General features: G+C 44.3%; 2 protein-coding genes across 4 annotated transcripts in view; both read right to left on the bottom strand.

Moving 5' to 3' along the window:
• cers2b (ceramide synthase 2b) overlaps window positions 1-6,797 on the bottom strand; it is a 68,143-nt gene extending 61,346 nt beyond the window's left edge. The window contains exon 1 of one of the 2 annotated variants that reach the window (XM_065027818.1): window positions 6,221-6,797. Coding sequence is in view for 1 of the 2 variants with exons in the window: in XM_065027817.1 (XP_064883889.1) it covers window positions 4,187-4,242 (56 nt within the window). In the remaining variant the exon portion in view is untranslated. Of the gene's footprint in view, window positions 1-4,186; window positions 4,271-6,220 lie in introns of those variants that run through there. The other variant, XM_065027817.1, reaches the window with a different exon arrangement.
• Window positions 6,798-19,565: 12,768 nt separating this feature from the next.
• Window positions 19,566-24,538, bottom strand: part of LOC135575186 (CUGBP Elav-like family member 3) — an 83,454-nt gene continuing 78,481 nt past the window's right edge. For both annotated transcript variants that reach the window (XM_065027814.1, XM_065027816.1), the window contains exons 11-14: window positions 24,311-24,415; window positions 24,019-24,162; window positions 23,568-23,711; window positions 19,566-20,014 (exon numbers count right to left, since the gene is read on the bottom strand). In XM_065027814.1, the coding sequence (XP_064883886.1) occupies window positions 23,584-23,711; window positions 24,019-24,162; window positions 24,311-24,415 (377 nt within the window). In that variant the 3' untranslated portion in view covers window positions 19,566-20,014; window positions 23,568-23,583. The remainder of the gene's footprint in view (window positions 20,015-23,567; window positions 23,712-24,018; window positions 24,163-24,310; window positions 24,416-24,538) is intronic.

Below are 24,538 nucleotides of genomic sequence, written 5' to 3'. Positions count from 1 at the left end.
ACCTCAAATTAGGATTTGGCCTACTGAGATAAAATCTCTTGAACAAGATAGACTTTGTCCAACAGTGGGTCTAAATTATGTCAGGTTAAATTATTTGAAGTAATACAATCCACAACCAGATTAAAGTCCACATTCTGGTTTGGTTAATCTCAAACTAAAAATGGGATTTCATGACCTCGGATTAGAAGGTTTAGAGGTCCAGAGCGTGACCCTCTGTATCCTCACCAGTCACACACACACACTAATGGGATTTCATGACCTCGGATTAGAAGGTTTAGAGATCCAGAGCGTGACCCTCTGTATCCTCACCAGTCACACACACACACTAATGGGATTTCATGACCTCTGATTAGAAGGTTTAGAGATCCAGAGCGTGACCCTCTGTATCCTCACCAGTCACACACACACACTAATGGGATTTCATGACCTCGGATTAGAAGGTTTAGAGATCCAGAGCGTGACCCTCTGTATCCTCACCAGTCACACACACACACTAATGGGATTTCATGACCTCGGATTAGAAGGTTTAGAGATCCAGAGCGTGACCCTCTGTATCCTCACCAGTCACACACACACACTAATGGGATTTCATGACCTCTGATTAGAAGGTTTAGAGATCCAGAGCGTGACCCTCTGTATCCTCACCAGTCACACACACACACTAATGGGATTTCATGACCTCGGATTAGAAGGTTTAGAGATCCAGAGCGTGACCCTCTGTATCCTCACCAGTCACACACACACACTAATGGGATTTCATGACCTCGGATTAGAAGGTTTAGAGATCCAGAGCGTGACCCTCTGTATCCTCACCAGTCACACACACACACTAATGGGATTTCATGACCTCGGATTAGAAGGTTTAGAGATCCAGAGCGTGACCCTCTGTATCCTCACCAGTCACACACACACACTAATGGGATTTCATGACCTCGGATTAGAAGGTTTAGAGATCCAGAGCGTGACCCTCTGTATCCTCACCAGTCACACACACACACTAATGGGATTTCATGACCTCGGATTAGAAGGTTTAGAGATCCAGAGCGTGACCCTCTGTATCCTCACCAGTCACACACACACTAATGGGATTTCATGACCTCGGATTAGAAGGTTTAGAGATCCAGAGCGTGACCCTCTGTATCCTCACCAGTCACACACACACACTAATGGGATTTCATGACCTCGGATTAGAAGGTTTAGAGATCCAGAGCGTGACCCTCTGTATCCTCACCAGTCACACACACACACTAATGGGATTTCATGACCTCGGATTAGAAGGTTTAGAGGTCCAGAGCGTGACCCTCTGTATCCTCACCAGTCACACACACACACTAATGGGATGACCTCGGATTAGAAGGTTTAGAGGTCCAGAGCGTGACCCTCTGTATCCTCACCAGTCACACACACACACTAATGGGATTTCATGACCTCGGATTAGAAGGTTTAGAGGTCCAGAGCGTGACCCTCTGTATCCTCACCAGTCACACACACACACTAATGGGATTTCATGACCTCGGATTAGAAGGTTTAGAGATCCAGAGCGTGACCCTCTGTATCCTCACCAGTCACACACACACACTAATGGGATTTCATGACCTCGGATTAGAAGGTTTAGAGATCCAGAGCGTGACCCTCTGTATCCTCACCAGTCACACACACACTAATGGGATTTCATGACCTCGGATTAGAAGGTTTAGAGATCCAGAGCGTGACCCTCTGTATCCTCACCAGTCACACACACACACTAATGGGATTTCATGACCTCTGATTAGAAGGTTTAGAGATCCAGAGCGTGACCCTCTGTATCCTCACCAGTCACACACACACACTAATGGGATTTCATGACCTCTGATTAGAAGGTTTAGAGATCCAGAGCGTGACCCTCTGTATCCTCACCAGTCACACACACACACTAATGGGATTTCATGACCTCGGATTAGAAGGTTTAGAGATCCAGAGCGTGACCCTCTGTATCCTCACCAGTCACACTGATGTTATATTATTATGACTGAAAATTCACTTTAATGCAGGTCATGCCTGATACATTTTTAACAGCAATATTCTGTTCTGTCTGTCTCCTTCTCCAACTGGCAGAGGGAGAGGATGTTGGACTGTACTCCTTGCTGTGACCCTGTAAAAGAGCACTTTACTGAAATTAGAGGGCCACACACAGACAGACATGCAATAAAATGTACACATAAAAACTACAAGTGATTGAAGGAGTAAAGCCTAATGGATAGATGCAGGGTAGAGAGTTAGGACTCAGATCTTAGATGTGTTAAGTCAGCTAGTGATCCATCAGTGTGTTTAAGATCAGTGACATCATGCTCTCTGTGTGAGCACTTTTTACCTGTTCTTTTTAATAAGGATGCATTTCTGACAGTCAAAAGTTTAAGATATGGTTTAAAATAAAAGTAAAGAAGAGTAAATAGGAGCTAATGAATGTGATGTTATTCATTGCTACATGCCACTCCATATGCTTCCCATTCCTGTTTCATTTCTCCTGTTTTTACCTTCGATTTTGGACACCTGCTTCAAACAGCTGAAAATTCAATATTTGGGGTTATTGAAAATGTATTTATTTCACAGTGGTTTGGATTGTGAAATGATTAACTTCACTTGTTTTGTCACATAAACTGAAATTAGGCAAAGTATTATAATTTTAGCAACCAGGCTGAGCGATTTCTGCATATTGTACGTTTAAGCTTTTTATTTTACAATTTGTCAGAAGGAGCCAAACAGAATAGGCCATATACCGTGTTCAAAACATCTGTGAACTCGGAAATCTCTGACTTCCGTGTGTTCAAAACAACTGATAACTCGAAAAAAAACAAGCTCCCACTCTGAAAAATAACCCAACTCGGAATTCCAACTCAGGAACTCGGACCGCTTTCTAGAACTCCGACTTTTTGACCTGAAGATCACTGACGTCATGATTTGACTTCATATTTTTCCGAGTTCACAATTGTCTCATCATATATGGAACACCGTTTGGGTCTTTGCGTGTCAAAAAAGATACACGTCAAATAACACTATTTGACGCATGAAATGACACTATTTGACACATTAAATAACACTATTTGACACATTAAATAACACTATTTGACACATTAAATAAGCTTTTAATTTGACACGTCAAATAACACAGTTATATTATAGAATGTTGTGTGTGCTGAATTTGCACGTGCAAGCCAAGCGCCACCACTACTGTCAGTAGCACTGTCAAAGCTGTACATAAAAAGCCTGCAAACAAGCGCACACCGGTCACGAATGATATATTTACAATACGGCATTAATTTTAAGGCATTATTTGTTTGACCGCAACTTCTGGGGTAGCTAGCTTTAGCTTGGTACCTAGCTAGTGTAGCCGATGTGAAATGGCTAGCTAGTTAGCGGTGGTGCACGCTAGTGGCGTTTCAATCGGTGATGTCACTTGCTCTGAGACCTTGAAGTAGTGGTTCCCCTTGCTCTGCAAGGGCCATGGCTTTTGTGGAGCGATGGTTAACGATGCTTCGAGGGTGACTGTTGACGTGTGCAGAGCGTCCCTGGTTCGCGCCCAAGTCGGGGCGAGGGGACGGACATAAAGTCTATACTGTTACAGTATAGGTGCCGTGACCCGGATCACTGGTTGCTGCGGAAAAGGAGGAGGTCAAAAGGGGGCGAGGGGACGGACGCAAAGTCTATACTGTTACACTAGCACCAATACAACCAGCCTGAAAACAATGACCAGTCGAAACTGCAGTCATTTTCATTATTCCTAACAATTAATTAGAAATCCTTGCGAGTAAGTATTAGCTAGGTAGCCACTTGTTGTTCGCTTATTGAAATTGAACTTCAGTTTATGGAAATAAATAGCTAGCCAGCTATTTAACCCTGTTGCCCAAAGCTAACGTTATAAGCAGCCAGCTAGCTTCATCAGAGGTCCAGCTGTCCTGTCCACTTCTATCAGATCAGTGCTAATCAAATGGCTACCCAGATTATTTGCTTTGCCCCCCCCCCAACACACTCCGCTGCTTCTCTCTGTTATTATCTATGCATAGCCACTTTAATAATTCTACCTACATGTACATAATTACCTCGACACCGGTGCCCCCCGCACATTGACTCTGTACCGGTACCCCCTGTATACAGCCCCACTATTGTTATTTACTGCTGCTCTTTAATTTTTTGTTATTCTTATTCTTACCTTTTGGGGGATTTTCTTAAAACTGCATTGTTGGTTGAGGGCTTGAAAGTAACCATTTCACTGTTGTATTCGGCGCATGTGACAAATAACATTTGATTTGATGACAGAGGAGTGAGGCTTGACTGGAATGATTATGTGTTGTGAAGCTAGCCACAATAAGGATTAGGCACAATCGTAGAATTTGCGGTTTGCCTTCAAAATAAAAGTACCTATTTGAAAGTGATGCAGAAGGTTACTGTTGGAATCATGCCATATTTAGACTAGATCATGTTAAACAAAGTTGGAATGTGAAGCAATGAAATGGGGTATCAGTCTACTTGGTGACACCCACAGAACACAACTGTGAAGAGTTTACGCACATATTAGCATTGTAGCTCTTATAGCGGGACTGTGACTGTAACATTTTTTATTTGACCTTTATTTAACTAGGCAAGTCAGTTAAGAACAAATTCTTATTTTCAATGACGGCCTAGGAACAGTGGGTTAACTGCCTGTTCAGGGGCAGAACGACAGATTTGTACCTTGTCAGCTCAGGGATTCGATCTGCGAAATAACCTCCCCAGTCAGCCTATTGTGTATATTGCACTGTACATTTTACCTAAGGATTAGGGATCAATGAAATGGGGTATCAGTCTATTCAATACCTAATATATTTTTTCCCAACATTCTCCTCAGAGTTATCAGATTTCAAAACATCCTTGCAGTATTGTTTTTCCTCTGGAATAGTGTTCAATGCACTTTTTTATTTCACCTTTATTTAACCAGGTAGGCCACTTGAGAACAAGTTCTCATTTACATCTGCGACCTGGCCAAGATAAAGCAAAGCAGTGCAACAAAAACAACAACACAGAATTACACATAAACACATAGTAGGTTGACTATAAATGTGGTTCAATTCACAGATGTTTCAAAGTCCCACAATAAGAGCTACGACTCTAATGTTCTCTGGGTGTCACTGAGTAGACTGATACCCCATGTCATTGATCCACAATCCATAGGTAAGTATGCCCCCAATGCAACGCTAAAGTCTAATTTATCCAGTGTAATATCAACATATATTTTTTAAATGTACAAATTATAATATTTTTTTGATTTTATATAACAACATTCCAAACTCCATTCGCATGATCTATTTAATTATGAGAGCGATTTGCGTCACTGTCAATGACATACCTTTCTTTTGGCTAACCCCAATGTCCAGTATTGTGGCTAATCGTTATTTTGGCTAGCTTCACAGAGATGGGTCCGACCACCATTAATCAAATAAAAACTGTTATAAATTAGGGTCCTTTTAAATTATGACACCTAGCTATATAAATCATTGTCTAACTATAGCTACTGAAACAGATGATTTCGTTTTGCTATGTTTTTGGGGAAGAACATTGTTTGCATGCATCAGCTACCTAGCTTTTTTTTATGACCAGCGTTGTAGGTGCGCGAGACAACTTTACCAGCATCATAGCATACGTGTCGGTGAATCTTTGTGACATATGACATACGAGTGGTTGTGTAATCAATGTGTAATACCTACGTAAAAGCTTTATGAACGCCTTAAATGATTATGTGACGTGCAGTCATATTCAGATCCAATAAGCTTATTTGACACATCAAATAGTGTTATTTGAAGTGTATCTTTTTTGACACGCAAAGACCCAAACGGCGTTCCTTAATCATAGGATAAACGTACGTGTCTTGCGTAATGACTCGTGTCCAAGTGATCGCGCTTCATTGTGGGCTGCATGCCTAGATAACCGAAAGGATTAGCGCAGCCACTACGTCAAAATTGGCTATTGTAAAAAATCATGAAAAAAATAAGCCTTTTGTTTGTAATTTAATGTTAGGGTTAGGCATAAGGTTAGCCGTGTGGTTAAAGTTAGGGTTACGGGTAGGATTAGGTTGAAAACCTTCAACACTTGAACAGACAACAGAGTACTTACTGGCTATTGTAGAAACACTGCATATTCAGACGCAACCGTTATTCAGTTTATACCACAATAACAGTCTTATTGATGTGATTGAGATAACGGTACTTACTTTGGTCCCAATCCCCTCTCACTGAGGTCCAAGGCGATGTATGAGACTTTGGGTTAGAGCACACGGAACAGACAGCGGTAGCCTATATGCAATTTTCAGAAAGTTCGACCGCTGAGCAGAAAATCAGTCCTGCCAGAGAAAGTATAGCTCCGTCCTGTTGAATATATTTTGCCTGCTGCGTTCGTGACGGCCCGGGTGTCTCGTTGTGTTAGATTAGGGTCCGACCTGACCACTTCCGCAGTTTATCCACATCTTTCCATCCAGTCAAAAACAATTTTAATAGAAAGAAGGATTGAGATAAAAAGAAAGAGTAGGTGGGAGAAGTTGAGAGACCGCGAGACGAGTAAAGGCGGGGTTTCTTTCTGTGTCGATGGATATCCGCTCTGATTGTCCTGGATACATCTAAACTACAAGCTAGGATACTTTATCTTTCGTGTGTCCCACTTATTCTTTCTCTTCTCTCTGGGGGACAGGGTGGTTGGCCGGGAATAGGCGTATACCAGCCGAGCTGCTGCGTCTGGAGAACGGACCGCGAGAGGGGTGAGACTAGGAGTGAAATAGAAAATAACTGGGAGGAAGAGTCACAGATGACGTTTAGGCACACGAGAACACTTAGCTGACACACACACATCCGCATTTTGTTTCCGGCCCTCAATTAATCACTTTTACCCTTCTCTCTATAATAATGGTGTGATTAAGGCTATTTACATTACCAACTATTAGTGCGTAAACGACAAAAAAAATACAATATAGGCTAACCTAAAAAATACAATATAGGCTAACCTAAAAATACAATATAGGCTAACCTAAAAAATACAATATAGGCTAACCTAAAAATACAATATAGGCTAACCTAAAAAATACAATATAGGCTAACATAAAAAATACAATATAGGCTAACCTAAAAATACAATATAGGCTAACCTAAAAATACAATATAGGCTAACCTAAAAATACAATATAGGCTAACCTAAAAATACAATATAGGCTAACCTAAAAATACAATATAGGCTAACCTAAAAATACAATATAGGCTAACCTAAAAAATACAATATAGGCTAACATAAAAAATACAATATAGGCTAACCTAAAAATACAATATAGGCTAACCTAAAAATACAATATAGGCTAACCTAAAAAATACAATATAGGCTAACCTAAAAAATACAATATAGGCTAACCTAAAAATACAATATAGGCTAACCAAAAAATACAATATAGGCTAACCTAAAAATACAATATAGGCTAACCTAAAAATACAATATAGGCTAACCAAAAAATACAATATAGGCTAACCTAAAAATACAATATAGGCTAACCAAAAAATACAATATAGGCTAACCTAAAAAATACAATATAGGCTAACCAAAAAATACAATATAGGCTAACCTAAAAATACAATATAGGCTAACCAAAAAATACAATATAGGCTAACCTAAAAATACAATATAGGCTAACCAAAAAATACAATATAGGCTAACCTAAAAATACAATATAGGCTAACCTAAAAATACAATATAGGCTAACCTAAAAATACAATATAGGCTAACCTAAAAAATACAATATAGGCTAACCTAAAAAATACAATATAGGCTAACCTAAAAATACAATTTATTTGCAAATTATGGTATTATGGTACCTGTATTAATGGCACCTGTTTGAACTTGTTATCAGTATAAAAGACACCTGTCCACAACCTCAAACAGTCACACTCCAAACTCCACTATGGCCAAGACCAAAGAGCTGTCAAAGGACACCAGAAACAAAATTGTAGACCTGCACCAGGCTGGGAAGACTGAATCTGCAATAGGTAAGCAGCTTGGCTTGAAGAAATCAACTGTGGGAGCAATTATTAGGAAATGGAAGACATACAAGACCACTGATAATCTCCCTCGATCTGGGGCTCCACGCAAGATCTCACCCCGTGGGGTCAAAATATTCACAAGAACGGTGAGCAAAAATCCCAGAACCACACGGGGGGACCTAGTGAATGACCTGCAGAGAGCTGGGACCAAAGTAACAAAGCCTACCATCAGTAACACACTACGCCGCCAGGGACTCAAATCCTGCAGTGCCAGACGTGTCCCCCTGCTTAAGCCAGTACATGTCCAGGCCCGTCTGAAGTTTGCTAGAGAGCATTTGGATGATCCAGAAGAAGATTGGGAGAATGTCATATGGTCAGATGAAACCAAAATATAACTTTTTGGTAAAAACTAAACTCGTCGTGTTTGGAGGACAAAGAATGCCGAGTTGCATCCAAAGAACACCATACCTACTGTGAAGCATGGGGGTAGAAACATCATGCTTTGGGGCTGTTTTTCTGCAAAGGGACCAGGACGACTGATCCGTGTAAAGGAAAGAATGAATGGGGCCATGTATCGTGAGATTTTGAGTGAAAATCTCCTTCCATCAGCAAGGGCATTGAAGATGAAACGTGGCTGGGTCTTTCTGCATGACAATGATCCCAAACACACCATCCGGGCAACGAAGGAGTGGCTTCGTAAGGAGTGGCCTAGCCAGTCTCCAGATCTCAACCCCATAGAAAATCTTTGGAGGGAGTTGAAAGTCTGTGTTGCCCAGCAACAGCCCCAAAACATCACTGCTCTAGAGGAGATCTGCATGGAGGAATGGGCCAAAATACCAGCAACAGTGTGTGAAAACCTTGTGAAGACTTACAGAAAACATTTGACCTCTGTCATTGCCAACAAAGGGTATATAACAAAGTATTGAGATAAACTTTTGTTATTGACCAAATAATTGACCATAATTTGCAAATAAATTCATAAAAAATCCTACAATGTGATTTTCTGGATTTCTTTTTTTCATTTTGTCTGTCATAGTTGAAGTGTACCTATGATGAACATTACAGGCCTCTCTCATCTTTTTAAGTGGGAGAACTTGCACAATTGGTGGCTAACTAAATACTTTTTTGCCCCACTGTACATAAGAGCATGTGGCAAAAAATACTTTAAATACTATATGAAGTGTTATTGCATTTGATTTATTAGGATCCCCATTAGCCGATGCCAATGGTGACAGCTCGTCTTACTGGGGCCCGACATATTTTTTAATTTTTTAATTTTTTTTATTTCACCTTTATTTAACCAGGTAGGCAAGTTGAGAACAAGTTCTCATTTACAATTGCGACCTGGCCAAGATAAAGCAAGGCAGTTCGACACATACAACGACACAGAGTTACACATGGAGTAAAACAAACATACAGTCAATAATACAGTATAAACAAGTCTATATACGATGTGAGCAAATGAGGTGAGATAAGGGAGGTAAAGGCAAAAAAAGGCCATGGTGGCAAAGTAAATACAATATAGCAAGTAAAACACTGGAATGGTAGATTTGCAGTGGAAGAATGTGCAAAGTAGAAATAAAAATAATGGGGTGCAAAGGAGCAAAATGAATAAATAAATAAATAAAATAAATACAGTAGGGAAAGACGTAGTTGTTTGGGCTAAATTATAGGTGGGCTATGTACAGGTGCAGTAATCTGTGAGCTGCTCTGACAGTTGGTGCTTAAAGCTAGTTAGGGAGATAAGTGTTTCCAGTTTCAGAGATTTTTGTAGTTCGTTCCAGTCATTGGCAGCAGAGAACTGGAAGGAGAGGCGGCCAAAGAAAGAATTGGTTTTAGGGGTGACCAGAGAGATATACCTGCTGGAGCGCGTGCTACAGGTGGGTGATGCTATGGTGACCAGCGAGCTGAGATAAGGGGGGACTTTACCTAGCAGGGTCTTGTAGATGACAAGGAGCCAGTGGGTTTGGCGACGAGTATGAAGCGAGGGCCAGCCAACGAGAGCGTACAGGTCGCAATGGTGGGTAGTATATGGGGCTTTGGTGACAAAACGGATTGCACTGTGATAGACTGCATCCAATTTGTTGAGTAGGGTATTGGAGGCTATTTTGTAAATGACATCGCCGAAGTCGAGGATTGGTAGGATGGTCAGTTTTACAAGGGTATGTTTGGCAGCATGAATGAAGAATGCTTTGTTGCGAAATAGGAAGCTGATTCTAGATTTAACTTTGGATTTGGAGATGTTTGATGTGGGTCTGGAAAGAGAGTTTACAGTCTAACCAGACACCTAGGTATTTGTAGTTGTCCACGTATTCTAAGTCAGAGCCGTCCAGAGTAGTGATGTTGGACAGGCGGGCATGTGCAGGCAGTGATCGGTTGAAGAGCATGCATTTAGTTTTACTTGTATTTAAGAGCAATTGGAGGCCACGGAAGGAGAGTTGTATGGCATTGAAGCTTGCCTGGAGGGTTGTTAACACAGTGTCCAAAGAAGGGCCAGTAGTATACAAAATGGTGTCGTCTGCGTAGAGGTGGATCAGAGACTCACCAGCAGCAAGAGCGACATCATTGATGTATACAGAGAATAGAGTCGGTCCAAGAATTGAACCTTGTGGCACCCCCATAGACACTGCCAGAGGTCCGGAGAGCAGACCCTCCGATTTGACACACTGAACTCTATCAGAGAAGTAGTTGGTGAACCAGGCGAGGCAATCATTTGAGAAACCAAGGCTGTCGAGTCTGCCGATGAGGATGTGGTGATTGACAGAGTCGAAAGCCTTGGCCAGATCAATGAATACGGCTGCATAGTAATGTCTCTTATCGATGGCGGTTATGATATCATTTAGGACCTTGAGCGTGGCTGAGGTGCACCCATGACCAGCTCTGAAACCAGATTGCATAGCAGAGAAGGTATTACATATATTTAAAAACATTAACATGTAGTAGGTACAGTTAGGCAAAAAAGTATTTAGTCAGCCACCAATTGTGCAAGTTCTCCCACTTAAAAAGATGAGAGAGGCCTGTAATTTTCATCATAGGTACACTTCAACTATGACAGACAAAAAGAGAGAAAAAAAATCCAGAAAATCACATTGTAGGATTTTTAATGAATTTATTTGCAAATTATGGTGGAAAATTAGTATTTGGTCAATAACAAAAGTTTATCTCAATACTTGACAATGACAGAGGTCAAACGTTTTCTGTAAGTCTTCACAAGGTTTTCACACACTGTTGCTTGTATTTTGGCACATTCCTCCATGCAGATCTCTTCTAGAGCAGTGATGTTTTGGGGCTGTTGCTGGGCAACACAGACTTTTACATTTACATTTAAGTCATTTAGCAGACGCTCTTATCCAGAGCGACTTACTTTCAACTCCCTCCAAAGATTTTCTATGGGGTTGAGATCTGGAGACTGGCTAGGCCACTCCAGGACCTTGAAATGCTTCTTACGAAGCCACTCCTTCGTTGCCCGGGCGGTGTGTTTGGGATCATTGTCATGCTGAAAGACCCAGCCACGTTTCAGCTTCAATGCCCTTGCTGATGGAAGGAGGTTTTCACTCAAAATCTCACAATACATGGCCCCATTCATTCTTTCCTTTACACGGATCAGTCGTCCTGGTCCCTTTGCAGAAAAACAGCCCCAAAGCATGATGATTCCACCCCCATGCTTCACAGTAGGTATGGTGTTCTTTGGATGCAACTCAGCATTCTTTGTCCTCCAAACACGACGAGTTGAGTTTTTACCAAAAAGTTATATTTTGGTTTCATCTGACCATATGACATACTCCCAATCTTCTTCTGGATCATCCAAATGCTCTCTAGCAAACTTCAGACGGGCCTGGACATGTACTGGCTTACGCAGGGGGATACGTCTGGCACTGCAGGATATGAGTCCCTGGCGGCGTAGTGTGTTACTGATGGTAGGCTTTGTTACTTTGGTCCCAGCTCTCTGCAAATCAAATCAAATGTTATTTGTCACATACACATGGTTAGCAGATGTTAATGCGAGTGTAGAGAAATGCTTGTGCTTCTAGTTCCGACAATGCAGTAATAACCAACAAGTAATCTATCTAACAATTCCAAAACTACTACCTTATAGACAAGTGTAAGGGGATAAGAATATGTACATAAAGATATATGAGTGAGTGATGGTACAGAGCGGCATAGGCAAGATACAGTAGATGGTATTGAGTGCAGTATATACATATGAGATGAGTATGTAAACAAAGTGGCATAGTTAAAGTGGCTAGTGATACATGTATTATTTAAAGATGCAGTAGATGATATAGAGTACAGTATATACATATACATACGAGATGAATAATGTAGGGTATGTAAACATTATATTAGGTAGCATTGTTTAAAGTGGCTAGTGATATATTTTACATCATTTCCCATCCATTCCCATTATTAAAGTGGCTGGAGTTGAGTCAGTGTGTTGGCAGCCGCCACTCAATGTTAGTGGTGGCTGTTTAACAGTCTGATGGCCTTGAGATAGAAGCTGTTTTTCAGTCTCTCGGTCCCAGCTTTGATGCACCTGTACTGACCTCGCCTTCTGGATGATAGCGGGGTGAACAGGCAGTGGCTCGGGTGGTTGTTGTCCTTGATGATCTTTATGGCCTTCCTGTGACATCGGGTGGTGTAGGTGTCCTGGAGGGCAGGTAGTTTGCCCCCGGTGATGCGTTGTGCAGACCTCACTACCCTCTGGAGAGCCTTACGGTTGTGGGCGGAGCAGTTGCCGTACCAGGCGGTGATACAGCCCGACAGGATGCTCTCGATTGTGCATCTGTAGAAGTTTGTGAGTGCTTTTGGTGACAAGCCGAATTTCTTCAGCCTCCTGAGGTTGAAGAGGCCCTGCTGCGCCTTCTTCACGATGCTGTCTGTGTGGGTGAACCAATTCAGTTTGTCTGTGATGTGTACGCCGAGGAACTTAAAACTTACTACCCTCTCCACTACTGTCCCATCAATGTGGATAGGGGGGTGTTCCCTCTGCTGTTTCCTGAAGTCCACAATCATCTCCTTAGTTTTGTTGACGTTGAGTGTGAGGTTATTTTCCTGACACCACACTCCTAGGGCCCTCACCTCCTCCCTGTAGGCCGTCTCGTCGTTGTTGGTAATCAAGCCTACCACTGTTGTGTCGTCCGCAAACTTGATGATTGAGTTGGAGGAGTGCGTGGCCACGCAGTCGTGAGTGAACAGGGAGTACAGGAGAGGGCTCAGAACGCACCCTTGTGGGGCCCCAGTGTTGAGGATCAGCGGGGTGGAAATGTTGTTGCCTACCCTCACCACCTGGGGGCGGCCCGTCAGGAAGTCCAGTACCCAGTTGCACAGGGCGGGGTCGAGACCCAGGGTCTCGAGCTTGATGACGAGCTTAGAGGGCACTATGGTGTTAAATGCCGAGCTGTAGTCGATGAACAGCATTCTCACATAGGTATTCCTCTTGTCCAGATGGGTAATTTGTAAGTCGCTCTGGATAAGAGCGTCTGCTAAATGACTTAAATGTAAATGTAAATGTTAGGGCAGTGTGCAGTGTGGTTGAGATTGCATCGTCTGTGGACCTATTTGGGCGGTAAGCAAATTGGAGTGGGTCTAGTGTGTCAGGTAGGGTGGAGGTGATATGGTCCTTGACTAGTCTCTCAAAGCACTTCATGATGACGGAAGTGAGTGCTACGGGGCGGTAGTCGTTTAGCTCAGTTACCTTAGCTTTCTTGGGAACAGGAACAATGGTGGCCCTCTTGAAGCATGTGGGAACAGCAGACTGGTATAGGGATTGATTCCCTACCTCACCTCGCTCATCAACTCATCCCTGACCGCTGGCTACGTCCCTTCCGTCTTCAAGAGAGCGAGAGTTGCACCCCTTCTGAAAAAACCTACACTCGATCCCTCCGATGTCAACAACTACAGACCAGTATCCCTTCTTTCTTTTCTCTCCAAAACTCTTGAACGTGCCGTCCTTGGCCAGCTCTCCCGCTATCTCTCTCAGAATGACCTTCTTGATCCAAATCAGTCAGGTTTCAAGACTAGTCATTCAACTGAGACTGCTCTTCTCTGTATCACGGAGGCGCTCCGCACTGCTAAAGCTAACTCTCTCTCCTCTGCTCTCATCCTTCTAGACCTATCGGCTGCCTTCGATACTGTGAACCATCAGATCCTCCTCTCCACCCTCTCCGAGTTGGGCATCTCCGGCGCGGCCCACGCTTGGATTGCGTCCTACCTGACAGGTCGCTCCTACCAGGTGGCGTGGCGAGAATCCGTCTCCACACCACGTGCTCTCACCACTGGTGTCCCCCAGGGCTCTGTTCTAGGCCCTCTCCTATTCTCGCTATACACCAAGTCACTTGGCTCTGTCATAACCTCACATGGTCTCTCCTATCATTGCTATGCAGACGACACACAATTAATCTTCTCCTTTCCCCCTTCTGATGACCAGGTGGCGAATCGCATCTCTGCATGTCTGGCAGACATATCCGTGTGGATGACGGATCACCACCTCAAGCTGAACCTCGGCAAGACGGAACTGCTCTTCCTCCCGGGGAAGGACTGCCCGTTCCATGATCTCGCCATCACGGTTGACAACTCCATTGTGTCCTCCTCCCAGAGCGCTAAGAACCTTGGCGTGATCCTGGACAACACCCTGTCGTTCTCAACTAACATCAAGGCGGTGGCCCGTTCCTGTAGGTTCATGCTCTACAACATCCGCAGAGTACGACCCTGCCTCACACAGGAAGCGGCGCAGGTCCTAATCCAGGCACTTGTCATCTCCCGTCTGGATTACTGCAACTCGCTGTTGGCTGGGCTCCCTGCCTGTGCCATTAAACCCCTACAACTCATCCAGAACGCCGCAGCCCGTCTGGTGTTCAACCTTCCCAAGTTCTCTCACGTCACCCCGCTCCTCCGCTCCCTCCACTGGCTTCCAGTTGAAGCTCGCATCCGCTACAAGACCATGGTGCTTGCCTACGGAGCTGTGAGGGGAACGGCATCTCAGTACCTCCAGGCTCTGATCAGGCCCTACACCCAAACAAGGGCACTGCGTTCATCCACCTCTGGCCTGCTCGCCTCCCTACCACTGAGGAAGTACAGTTCCCGCTCAGCCCAGTCAAAACTGTTCGCTGCTCTGGCCCCCCAATGGTGGAACAAACTCCCTCACGACGCCAGGACAGCGGAGTCAATCACCACCTTCCGGAGACACCTGAAACCCCACCTCTTTAAGGAATACCTAGGATAGGATAAAGTAATCCCTCTCACCCCCCCTCCCCCTGAAAAGATTTAGATGCACTACTGTTCCACTGGAGGTCATAAGGTGAATGCACCAATTTGTAAGTCGCTCTGGATAAGAGCGTCTGCTAAATGACTTAAATGTAAATGTAAATTGATTGAATATGTCCGTAAACACACCGGCCTGCTGGTCTGCGCATGCTCTGAGGGCGCGGCTGGGGATGCCGTCTGGGCCTGCAGCCTTGCGAGGGTTAACACGTTTAAATGTCTTACTCACCTCGGCTGCAGTGAAGGAGAGACCGCATGTTTTCGTTGCAGGCCGTGTCAGTGGCACTGTATTGTCCTCAAAGCGGGCAAAAAAGTTATTTAGTCTGCCTGGGAGCAAGACATCCTGGTCCGTGACTGGGCTGGATTTCTTCTTGTAGTCCGTGATTGACTGTAGACCCTGCCACATGCCTCTTGTGTCTGAGCCGTTGAATTGAGATTCTACTTTGTCTCTATACTGACGCTTAGCTTGTTTGATTGCCTTGCGGAGGGAATAGTTACACTGTTTGTATTCGGTCATGTTTCCGGTCACCTGGCCCTGATTAAAAGCAGTGGTTCGGGCTTTCAGTTTCACACGAATGCTGCCATCAATCCACAATGCTGCCATCAATCCACGGTTTCTGGTTTGGGAATGTTTTAATCGTTGCTATGGGAACGACATATTCAATGCAAGTTCTAATGAACTCGCTCACCGAATCAGCGTATTCGTCAATTTTGTTGTCTGACGCAATACGAAACATATCCCAGTCCACGTGATGGAAGCAGTCTTGCAGTGTGGAATCAGATTGGTCGGGACCAGCGTTGAACAGACCTCAGCGCGGGAGCTTCTTGTTTTAGTTTCTGTCTGTAGGCAGGGATCAACAAAATGGAGTCGTGATCAGCTTTTCCGAAAGGAGGGCGGGGCAGGGCCTTATATGCGTCGCGGAAGTTAGAATAGCAGTGATCCAAGGTTTTTCCAGCCCTGGTTGCGCATTCGATATGCTGATAAAATTTAGGTCCCAGCTCTCTGCAGGTCATTCACTAGGTCCCCCCATGTGGTTCTGGGATTTTTGAACCCACAGGGTGAGATCTTGCGTGGAGCCCCAGATCAAGGGAGATTATCAGTGGTCTTGTGTGTCTTCCATTTCCTAATAATTGCTCCCACAGTTGATTTCTTCAAACCAAGCTGCTTACCTATTGCAGATTCAGTCTTCCCAGCCTGGTGCAGGTCTACAATTTTGTTTCTGGTGTCCTTTGACAGCTCTTTGGTTTTGGCCATAGTGGAGTTTGGAGTGTGACTGTTTGAGGTTGTGGACAGGTGTCTTTTAGACTGATAACAAGTTCAAACAGGTGCCATTAATAACGAGTGGAGGACAGAGGAGCCTCTTAAAGAAGAAGTTACAGGTCTGTGAGAGCCAGAAATCTTGCTTGTTTGTAGGTGACCAAATGCTTATTATCCACCATAATTTGCAAATAAATTCATTAAAAATCCTACAATGTGATTTTCTGGATTTTCTTTCCTCATTTTGTCCATCATCCTTTTAAGTGGGAGAACTTGCACAATTGGTAGCTAACTAAATACTTTTTTGCCCCACTGTATGTGCATAAAACTGAAAGTGTTCAGTCCCAAACACTGACTCTAGCTCCGTTAATACATGGTTCTAACTTGTGTCCTTTGTCCTGATCTTGTCCACATGCTCATTGTGCCCACATTTAGACAGGTGTAGACAATCAAAAGACCCCATACACCTCCAGAGGTAGTCAGACACATATTCTGTCTGTATATCGTACAAGTGTAGACAGATCTGGACAGAGAAATTTCAATCGTAATTATCCTGCCCTATAAAAGCATTAACAGGTGGTAGCATTAACTGATTACATCAATATGTGTCTTACAATAAATACATAAATGTTATTTTGAAAGAATAGCTGTGAAATAATTTGCATAAAGGAAGGGACCTGGAAGTGTAACAGCGTCAGCACTAACACGGTAATAATTTAACACTCAAAAGTGTGGACCCGTATAGACAGTGGCCAGTGTTGATTTAACACTGGAGAATTTGCCTAAGCTACTCATGATGTACCTTATGTTATTATATTTATATATTGAAGTTGAGATATGTATTGCAGACAGGTTTAACTACATTATTTAATGCACATTTAGGCTACATATTATTAAGTGAACACACCACCTCAGACTTCAGTGCAGAGCCAACCTTTGACTGTGATCTGATTACAACCACATAGCCATCATGCAGTAGCTTTCCCAACTATTTATAAACACCATGCACACTCAGGCTCTCATAAAGAATGACTGATAAACTCTCTCACCCTTGAACACATCAACCTAGATAACTCCTGGTGGTTTGGGGCAGGGCTATAACCTACCTACCATATCTACCAGAACCTCTCGAGAGATAACTACCTACCGAGGTGGAGACTGGAATCTGTGCCTGTCTCGCCCTCTACTGGTCAATTACAATCTGTACTGTTCCTTCTCACTCTCTTTTACATATTTGAACTGTTCCTTCTCCCCTCTGCCTCTCTCTCTCTCCCCCTCTCTCTCTCTCACTCTCACACTCTCCCTCCCCCTCTCTCTCTCCCCCTCTATATCTCCCTCTCCCCCTCTCTCTCTCCACCTCTATCTCTCCCTCTCTCCCCCTCTATCTCTCCCTCCCCCCTCTCTCTCTCCACCTCTATATCTCCCTCTCTCTCTCTCCCCTCTATCTCTCCCTCCCCTTCTCTCTCCCTCTCCCCTCTCTCTCTCTCCACCTCTATCTCTCCCTCTCTCCCCCTCTATCTCTGTCTCTCTATCTCTCCCTCTCCCTTCTATCTCTCCCTCTCTCCCCTCTCTCTCTCTCTCCCCCTCTATTTCTCCCTCTCTCTCCCTTCTCTCTCTCCCTCTCCCCTCTCTCTCCACCTCTATATCCCTCTCTCCCTCTATCTCTCCCCCTCTCCCTCTCTCTCTCTCCCCTCTCTCCCTCTCCCCTCTCTCACTCTCTCTCCCCCTCTATCTCTGCCTCTCTCTCCCTCTCCCTTCTCTCTCTCCCCCTCTATCTCTCCCTCTCCCCTCTCTCTCCCTCTCCCCCTCTATCTCTCCCTCTCTCTCCCTCTCCCCTCTCTCTCTCCACCTCTATCTCTCCCTCTCTCCCCCTCTATCTCTCCCTCCCTCTCTCCCCCTCTATCTCTCTCTCTCCCCCCTCTCTCTCCCCCTCTCTCTCCCTCTCTCTCTCTCCCTCTCCCTCTCTCCCACTCCCCTCTCTCTCTCTCCCCCTCTCTCTCTCCCTCTCCCCCTCTCTCTCTCCCCCCCCCCTCTCTCTCTCTCTCTTACACAAACACACACACACAATAAATCACGAAAAACGTATTTGATGTATAATACTTTTTATTTTAACTTAAAAAGAGATTGGATCAAAAACAGACTCAATAAATAAGAAATAAATATCATTGTTGTAATAATTCATTCATAATTATAATTACTCTGACAGAGTCTGACAGAAACAGACCCTTTTTTGCTCTAAAAAATTCTAAAATCAGAAACTTGTATCCCCTTTAAACCCTTCATCAATTCTCCCTATTAACAAAAATAATTGATAAATTAGTCAATAAATAAAAAATTGTTAAAATATTAAAACCTCTCAGAAAAGGTGCAGTCCCTCCCACCCACATTTATCCTAAAATCTAAGTAGAAATTGAAAATATGTTTGTGATTCTCCCCTTTCTTTATTTCTAATACAATATCCCCTAACGAAGATAATAATAATAATAACAATAATGTGACATTTTTCAGTGGTTTATCTAAAGTACTCTTCTTTTTGCGTTTTTTTGTAATTTTCTAAATGTTACTCTTCTTAAACTAAATTATTTACAGGCCATAAGGATCTCTCTCCAAAGTTTCTCTAAATTACTCATTTTTGTCTCAATATTTTTTCCTGTTTTCCTTTTTTTATTACGAAATGGAGGCCTTCCTATTTGTATCATGTTATACACATGTAATAGCCATGTAATATGACATGTTATGGTCCAAAGAAGTGATATATCACCATTATTCATCATCTCATCAATGATTTTAGTAAGTACTTCCTGGGTCGTGTATGTGTGTGATCTTCACTGCCCCACACACTCCAGACAAACTCCTCACAAACCATTTTCAAACTGAGTCCAGTTCAATGGGTACGATTACTGACATATATGTATTTGAAAGTATGTGAGTGTTTGTGTGTGTGAGGACTATAATATGTACATTGGTCAATATCTGTGCCTTGGTCCTTTTAGAGTGCAATGTGTGTGTGTGTGTGTGGTGTGTGTGTGTGTGTGTGTGTGTGTGTGTGTGTGTGTGTGTGTGTGTGGTGTGTGTGTGTGTGTTTGTGTGTGTGTGTGGTGTATGTGTGTGGTGTGTGTGTGTGGTGTATGTGTGTGGTGTGTGTGGTGTATGTGTGTGTGTGTGTGTGTGTGTGTGTGTGTGTGGTGTATGTGTGTGGTGTTTGTGTGTGTGTGTGGTGTATGTGTGTGTGTGTGGTGTATGTGTGTGTGTGTGTTTGTGTGTGTGTGTGGTGTATGTGTGTGTGTGTGTGGTGTATGTGTGTGTGTGTGTGTGTGTGTGTGTGTGGTGTATGTGTGTGTGTGTGTGTGTGTGTTTGTGTGTGTGTGTGTGGTGTATGTGTGCTGTTCCCCGTCGCTCAAAAGAAAGGTAGTAGGTCTGAGGGCGCAATGCACGCTGGGATTCCACCACGGCCGGAGTCTGAAAACTTCACCTGCAAGAGTGAAGGAAGGAAGAGTGAGAGGGAGGGGTTTGGGGACAGATGTAGAAAGAGAGAGAGAGAGAGACAGAGAGAGAGAGAGAGAGAGAGAGAGAGTGAGAGAAAGAAAGAGGGCGGGGGATAGAGCGAGAGGGAGTGAGTGAGAGAGAGAGAGAGAGAGAGAGAGAGAGTGAGAGAAAGAGGGCGGGGGATAGAGCGAGAGGGAGTGAGAGAGAGAGAGAGAGAGAGAGAGAGAGAGAGAGAGAGAGAGAGTGAGAGAAAGAGGGCGGGGGATAGAGCGAGAGGGAGTGAGTGAGTGAGAGAGAGAGAGAGAGGGAGAGAGAGAGAGAGAGAGAGAGAGCTTGTTAGGACATGGATATAGTCTTGTGGTTAACCTCTACTATAATCCTCTATATATCAGAGAACAAAGAAATAGAAACAATTCATCCCTCATGTGGATGACATTTCCAACAAAAAAATCTATTACCAGAAACCATTTGCACAAAACAGTTTACCTCTACTAAGTCTGCATCATTGGTTACTATAGTAAACCTCTGTGTTTTTCAACAGGGATAACGTCATGGTGCTTTTACACATAGACATACAGAGTGTCCAGGGCATGCAACTCAACACAGTGAAATATCCATTAATGTTGTTGTCGTCATGTGGGAGGCCTTTTGCCTTTTCTGTAATTGTATGTATGTCTGTGTGTTTGTGTGTGTGTGTGTCCGTGCACGCACACGTTGTACTTGTGTCTTAGATCACGGCAAGCAAAGGTTCCCAACATGCATCACTCTCTGGCAGTTGCAGTATAGAAATTCTGGGTAACAGTCTCCCTTAGTCCACAAGTAGCTTAGAATTCTGTGTGGTAGCTTCTCATGTAAATGGTATTTTAATGTTATTATTAGATTATTCAGATAAACTGATCTAAGGTCAGTTTTGTGTTTTCTCCCATATGGTTAACGTTTTGATTTGGGGCAGGTTAGCTGATCCTAGATCTGGCTCTATGGGTAACCTCTACTCATACCAAGAGACAATTTTTTCCCCATGTATATTAATTCTCCCAGAATTCCTATAGTTTAGGTCTGTTCTCCAATCGACAAGAGGCTATGTTTAGCACCATCACAACAACTACAAACCATTACCTCAAAGCACCGGCCAGGGGGGTGAAAGAAGGGGAGAGAGAAAGGAAGCAAGAGAGAGAAAGAAGGAGAAAGAAAGATGGGAGGGGAGAAAAGGAGAGATGGAGTGATAGATGGAGAGATAGAGAGATATAAAACAGGAGGGGGAAATAGACTGGTAGAAAAGAAGGGGAAATAGACTGGTAGAAAATAAGGGGAAATAGACACCAATCAGAAAGTCAGGCCAGTCCACAGTCTTACCAATCAGAAGCCAAGGACACACAGCCTACCAATCAGAATCCAGATCAGCAGAGTTTAGTGTCATCAGAGGTCCACAGTCCAGTGCTGCATCTGAATAGTCTGAAGTAACTTCCTCTCCCTGTCTCTTTCCTCTCTACGCTCATCTTCCACCATATTGGTTTCACCTATTATTTGGTTTCAGTGCAGATGAAGGAAATGCGACCGGGTGATGAAGGCTCTTTAAACTATGAGATGGACTTGGATTTATCCTAGGAATGTGTGCTGTTTATGGGGAGTTATTTACAATTAATTGCTTACAAAGGGGTTACCCACCTCTATATCCACATAGGTTATGATCAGCACCAAATGCAGATGGCTGGGCTAGACTGGACTGAGCTGGGCTGGGCTGGACTAGACTGGGCTGGACTGGACTGAGCTGGGCTGGACTAGGCTGGGCTGGGCTGGACTAGGCTGGGCTGGGCTGGGCTGGGCTGGACTGGGCTAGGCTGGGCTGGGCTGGGCTGGGCTGGGCTGGACTAGGCTGGGCTGGGCTGGACTAGGCTGGGCTGGGCTGGGCTGGACTAGGCTGGGCTGGGCTGGACTAGGCTGGGCTGGGCTGGGCTGGACTAGGCTGGGCTAGACTGGACTGAGCTGGGCTGGACTGGACTGAGCTGGGCTGGACTAGACTGGGCTGGGCTGGACTGGGATAGTTTACGGCGTAAATCTGTACTTTAAACCCAACAACATTGTGTTACCCCATTACACACTGAATGGCCTGGTTAGAGACTGTAGGAAAACATTCAGAAACCTACTGTAACCACACAGTTAACTTTAGACATCCTCACACACACACACGCACACACACACACACACACACACACACGCACACACGCACACACACACGCACACACACACACACACACACACAGCCCACCTCAGTCTAGCCCAAATATACAGTAGCACTATAATGGTAATGACACCAAACAGAACACTACAGAAACTGATCAAAAACGAAACTGCGGAAAAACAACGACCATTAATACAGAATTTATCCAAATATCCAATACAATTATCCATCAGTCAATGCGGATATTCAATCGAATCAATTGATACTTAATTAATCAGATCACAGTTATTGACAGTTATTGATCAGTATGTGCACAGGTCAATACAAAAGAAAGTCACAATGCACCAAACACAGTCTGTGGTCACCACGGCAACAGGGCATGCAGGTCAGTGCATGGCCGGTTGCTCGGGGCGACGGAACAAACAAAAAAATCACCAAGGGCAACCAGCACAGGCAATCCACCTCCACAGCAACCCAGACACAGGCCAACCAATCAACTTACAACACGTGAGAGGAAGGGGGGTCGGGGCTTTATCGGTCGCTAGGTAACCATAGTGATGGGATCCCCGCGAATTATGATTGGACGGGAGGATCTCAGGTGAGGTGTGTTGTTGTTTCAGGAAAAGATTAAAAAACATCAGAAAATAAAAATAAATAAAAAATATAAAGTTGGATAACAATATTTCAATAATTTAGTTTTAATTTGGCTACAATATCTCTAAATGATTAAACTACCTACAAAGCATTTTTTGTTATTTCATGTGTTTAATATTCTTTACCACATATGCACTGCTTATTTAAGATCCCGCCCACTCTAGTCATATAGCCCTTTCACCAAATTTCACCACATTTTAGAAAGCTGTGACTGACAGCAACTTGCATAAACTCCATTGTCATTCTTTCCTGTTTCCTCCCCAAACTCAAATATCCCTCCTCTTTCCCATCACTTCTCTCTTACACGCCTCCCCGACCTCACTCCTACCCTTCTCTCTCCTCTCTCCTACCCTCCTCTCTCCTGCCTCCTCCCCTCCTCTCCCCACCCCACCCCTCTCCTGCCTCCTACCCTCCTCTCTCCTCCCTCCTCTCCCACCCCACCCCTCTCCTGCCTCCTGCCCTCCTCTCTCCTCTCTCCTCCCCTCCTCTCCCCACCCCACCCCTCTCCTGCCTCCTACCCTCCTCTCTTCTACCCTCCTCTCTCCTACCCTCCTCTTTTCAACCCTCCTCTCTCCTACCTTCTCTTCTACCCTCCAGTCTCCTCCCTCATTCCCTTCTTCCCTTTTATTGCCTCCCATTCCTCCATCCCTCTATCCACACATTCTTTCTCCTCCCTCTCTCTTTCCCAGCCCCTATCCCTTCTCACCTCTCTCCTCTCTCCTTCAGTAGGGGCGGTTGGCGTCTTTAGGTCGTTTCAGCTGCACCTTGAGTCTCTTCATGCCGATCTGGAACCCATTCATAGCCTGGATGGCAGTCTGGGCACTGGATGGGTTGTCAAAACTCACAAAACCTGGGGAGGGAGGGAGGAACGAGAGAGGAAGAGGGAACAGAGAGAGAAACATTCTGAAATGTAATATAACATGTATAATCACATTGCTTTGTTGCAACAGACAGAGATACAGTCATACAGTATGCTACCAGCAACTGTGAGTTATGATCATCATGTATCATAGCAACAGGTGGAATTGCAATTCTCTCTTATCTCCCTCCATTTCTCCTCCGTTCCTCCTTTCTTTCCTTTTCTCCTGGATACTCACTATTCACCCATCCCTGCCTCTCTCCTATGTCTCCCCCTCCAATCCCTCTCTCTGTCTTACCGAAGCACTTGCTCTGGTTGGTGGCGCGGTCTACAAAGACTTTAGCTGAGATGACGTTTCCAAAGGGCAGAAACATCTGGAGCATCTCACTGTCACTGAACTCCTGAGGCAGGTGGTAGATAAAGATATTACAACCCTCCGGCCCTAGGGGAGGAACACACACACGTTAGGGTCTGCGACGGAGAGACACACTCACACAAATATTCATGAGGATCTGTGATTCACACGCACACTAATCTGAGACACACACACACACAACAGGTGCTGTCTGAGAGACAGGAAGTGACATCACCTTCTCGCTGCTGCTGTTGCTGGGGCTGCTGGTGTTGCTGGGCAACCAGGGTAGGTTGCTGTGGAAAATGCTGGCCGACCAATCCATAGGCAGCAGGGTACGCCGCTGTGATGAGAGAGTGACATCACATGATGAAACACTGGTTGGAGGTCCAAGACACCCCTAACCACAGATCTAGGATCAGATTACCCTACATGCCCTCAATGGCAGAGATGGTAGGGAGGAAGA

The sequence above is a fragment of the Oncorhynchus nerka genome, linkage group LG14 (assembly GCF_034236695.1).
Source record: "Oncorhynchus nerka isolate Pitt River linkage group LG14, Oner_Uvic_2.0, whole genome shotgun sequence".
NCBI lineage: Eukaryota > Metazoa > Chordata > Actinopteri > Salmoniformes > Salmonidae > Oncorhynchus > Oncorhynchus nerka.
Note: the sequence above shows the minus strand (reverse complement) of the source record. Positions and strands in the feature narration are given on the sequence as shown.